The sequence below is a fragment of the Terrapene carolina genome, unplaced genomic scaffold (genome assembly GCF_002925995.2).
Source record: "Terrapene carolina triunguis isolate 2854851 unplaced genomic scaffold, T_m_triunguis-2.0 Scaffold114, whole genome shotgun sequence".
Lineage (NCBI taxonomy): Eukaryota > Metazoa > Chordata > Testudines > Emydidae > Terrapene > Terrapene triunguis.
Window position 1 is genome coordinate 90,101 of NW_020664465.1, and position 2,482 is coordinate 92,582.

A 2,482-nucleotide genomic window follows, 5' to 3' on the forward strand; every position below is an offset into this window, starting at 1 on the left:
ATCTATCTATCTATCTATCTATCTATCTATCTATCTATCTATCTATCTATCTATCTATCGCACTAAGATGCCTATATCGTGGTGTTGTCATGGAGTGTGCAGCCTCGGTGCTCTTGGAACCATTAGAATGAAGTTCAGATGGGACCCCTCTGGTGTAGTGTGACAACCCCTCCGAGCACACTCTCACTGGGGCAAGCCTCCTTGGTTTCAGCGCCTCCTGGGTCTGACCTCAGAGCGTTCAGCACTCTTCTTTTTGCACTGTGAGATCCCCACAGTGAGTCTGCCTGAATGAGATACCAGGGTAAGCCTTACAACACCCCCCTCAGTCAGGCTGCGCGCCCCAACTTTTCAGTCAGTAGTGACTCTCAGCCAGCATTGTAAAACAGAAGGGTTTATTAGTCAACTGGGACACAGCATAGAAAAGATATTGTTAGCACAGAAGCTCAGCAAAGTCCATCTTGGGGAATCCAGAGCCCTGGGCTCTCCCCCCTGAGTCCCAAAAGGAGACTGACTCACTTCCAGCAGCCCACCCTCAGTCATGTCCAGTTGCCCCTCCTCCATCCTTTGTCTCTTTCCCGGGCAAACTGGTCACCTGGCTTCCACTTCTCGCTTTGTTCTCCAACACCTCCAGCTGGCTCTTGCAGAGTTGCCAGGATACAGAGTGTCAGCCATTGTCTGTGCCCAGGCAGCCAGATGACAGTCACACCGGCCCGCTAGGCATCACTGCAATGATCAACACACCCTTGTCCCACCACATAGATACTGGGGTAACACACAGGGGAAACTGAGGCACACACACTAGTCAGACAAAACATTAAAAACACCACCCCCACTTTGTTACAGGTGTCAGATAACTATTAAAGGAATAAGGCAGTATTATAGAGGAGGAAACTGAGTCATAGAGAGGTTATTTGAAATACCAAAGGTCACACAGTGAGTCAGTGACAGATCTAAGAACTGAACACATATTTCCTATACTCCCAGCCAACTACTGTGTTATAACCAACAGAAATATTCCTGCCTTCATGGAGTTAAATGTCTAATTAAGAATAAAGGACACAATACCATTTTGGGCAGTCACATCTTCCCACTCTTTTCTTTCCAACAAGAAGCAAATTTTCTACCTACCAGCCTCTTCAGGGCTTTGCGTACTTCCCTGTTCCTCAGACTATATATGAGGGGATTCGCCATGGGGGTCATCATGGTATAGAAGATGGAGAAGACTTTATTCAGATCTAGGGAGTGGTCAGCAGCTGGTACCACGTACATAGCAATCAGAGTCCCATAGAATGTAGTGACTACTATAAGGTGAGATGAGCAAGTGGAAATGGCCTTTTGTGACCTGGCGGTGGACGGGCGGTTGAGGATGGCAGATAGGATATAAATATAGGACACCACGGTTAACAAAAAGGGGACCAGTGTCAGAGTGGAAGACAAGAAGAAGGAGACCTTTTCGAAAAGGTAAGTATCTGAGCAGGCCAGCCTCAGGAGCGGGGTGAAATCACAGAAGAAATGATCTATTTCATTGGGGCCGCAGAATGTTAAGCTCATCATGAACAGAATGCTCACCAAGGAAATCACAAAGCCACTGATCCAGGAGGCAGCTGCCAGGCAAAGGCACACGCCCCTGCTCATAACAGTTGCATAGCGGAGCGGATTGCATATGGCTAGATACCGGTCGTACGACATCACGGACAGGAGGAGACATTCGGTGCCACCCAAGGAACCGAACAGATAAAACTGGGCCATACAGCCACTGAAAGAAATCGATTTTGCCTCAGCAAGGAAGCTGGCTAACATACAGGGGAATATGTTGGTTGTGTAGCAGATCTCCAGGAAGGAGAGGTTACCCAGGAAAAAGTACATGGGGGTATGAAGGCTCCACTCAGCAGCCAGTGTGATGAGCAGGAGAGTGTTTCCCGCCAGGGCTACGAGGTAGAAAAGTAAAAACAACGCAAAGAGTAGGAGCTGTACTTCATGGCTCTCTGAAAATCCCAGCAGTATGAATTCCGTGACCGATGTTTCATTCCATGGGAGGAGCTTTGCCATATAGGATTTAGCTGGAGAAAAACATCATGATAATGCAAGTATTACAGAGACAAATCTGAAGTTCTTACTCTGTGTTTACTCATCCCTCAGTAAGGGCTAGATTCTGGCCTGACTCGTTTGGTGAAATTCACCCCTGTGCACAGGGGCCAGCACCTGAGGTATTCTACACTTCGGCCCCAAGTGCACTTTGATACAGTTCATTCCCATCTGTGGTCCAGCGGGGGCACCCTCTCTATGGCTCCTGGCTCCTCTCTCTTGGGCAGAGACTTGTGACTCCCTCCCTCCTGACCCCCAGCATATTTCCAGGCTGCACAGTTCCCTGACTGTGCTGTGAATTCCCCAGCAAAACCATCTGCCTCACCAGGCCTGCTTTGCTTTCCTTCCTCAGAAGCTATAAACAGTATAATTGCTCACTGTTCAATTACCACACCAC

The 2,482-nt window shown here is 48.3% G+C and overlaps 1 protein-coding gene across 1 annotated transcript; it reads right to left on the bottom strand.

Annotated features, from left to right (window-relative positions):
* Positions 1-1,077: 1,077 nt before the first annotated feature.
* Positions 1,078-2,049, bottom strand: LOC112118117 (olfactory receptor 5A1-like). Its single transcript, XM_024216304.1, has one exon. The coding sequence runs from the start codon at positions 2,047-2,049 to the stop codon at positions 1,078-1,080; it is 972 nt and encodes a 323-aa protein (XP_024072072.1).
* Positions 2,050-2,482: the final 433 nt, after the last annotated feature.

Bases quoted from the DNA above. Each gene is read 5' to 3' on its own strand.
- LOC112118117 (XM_024216304.1), bottom strand. From the start codon at position 2,049: ATGGCAAAGCTCCTCCCATGGAATGAAACATCGGTCACGGAATTCATA.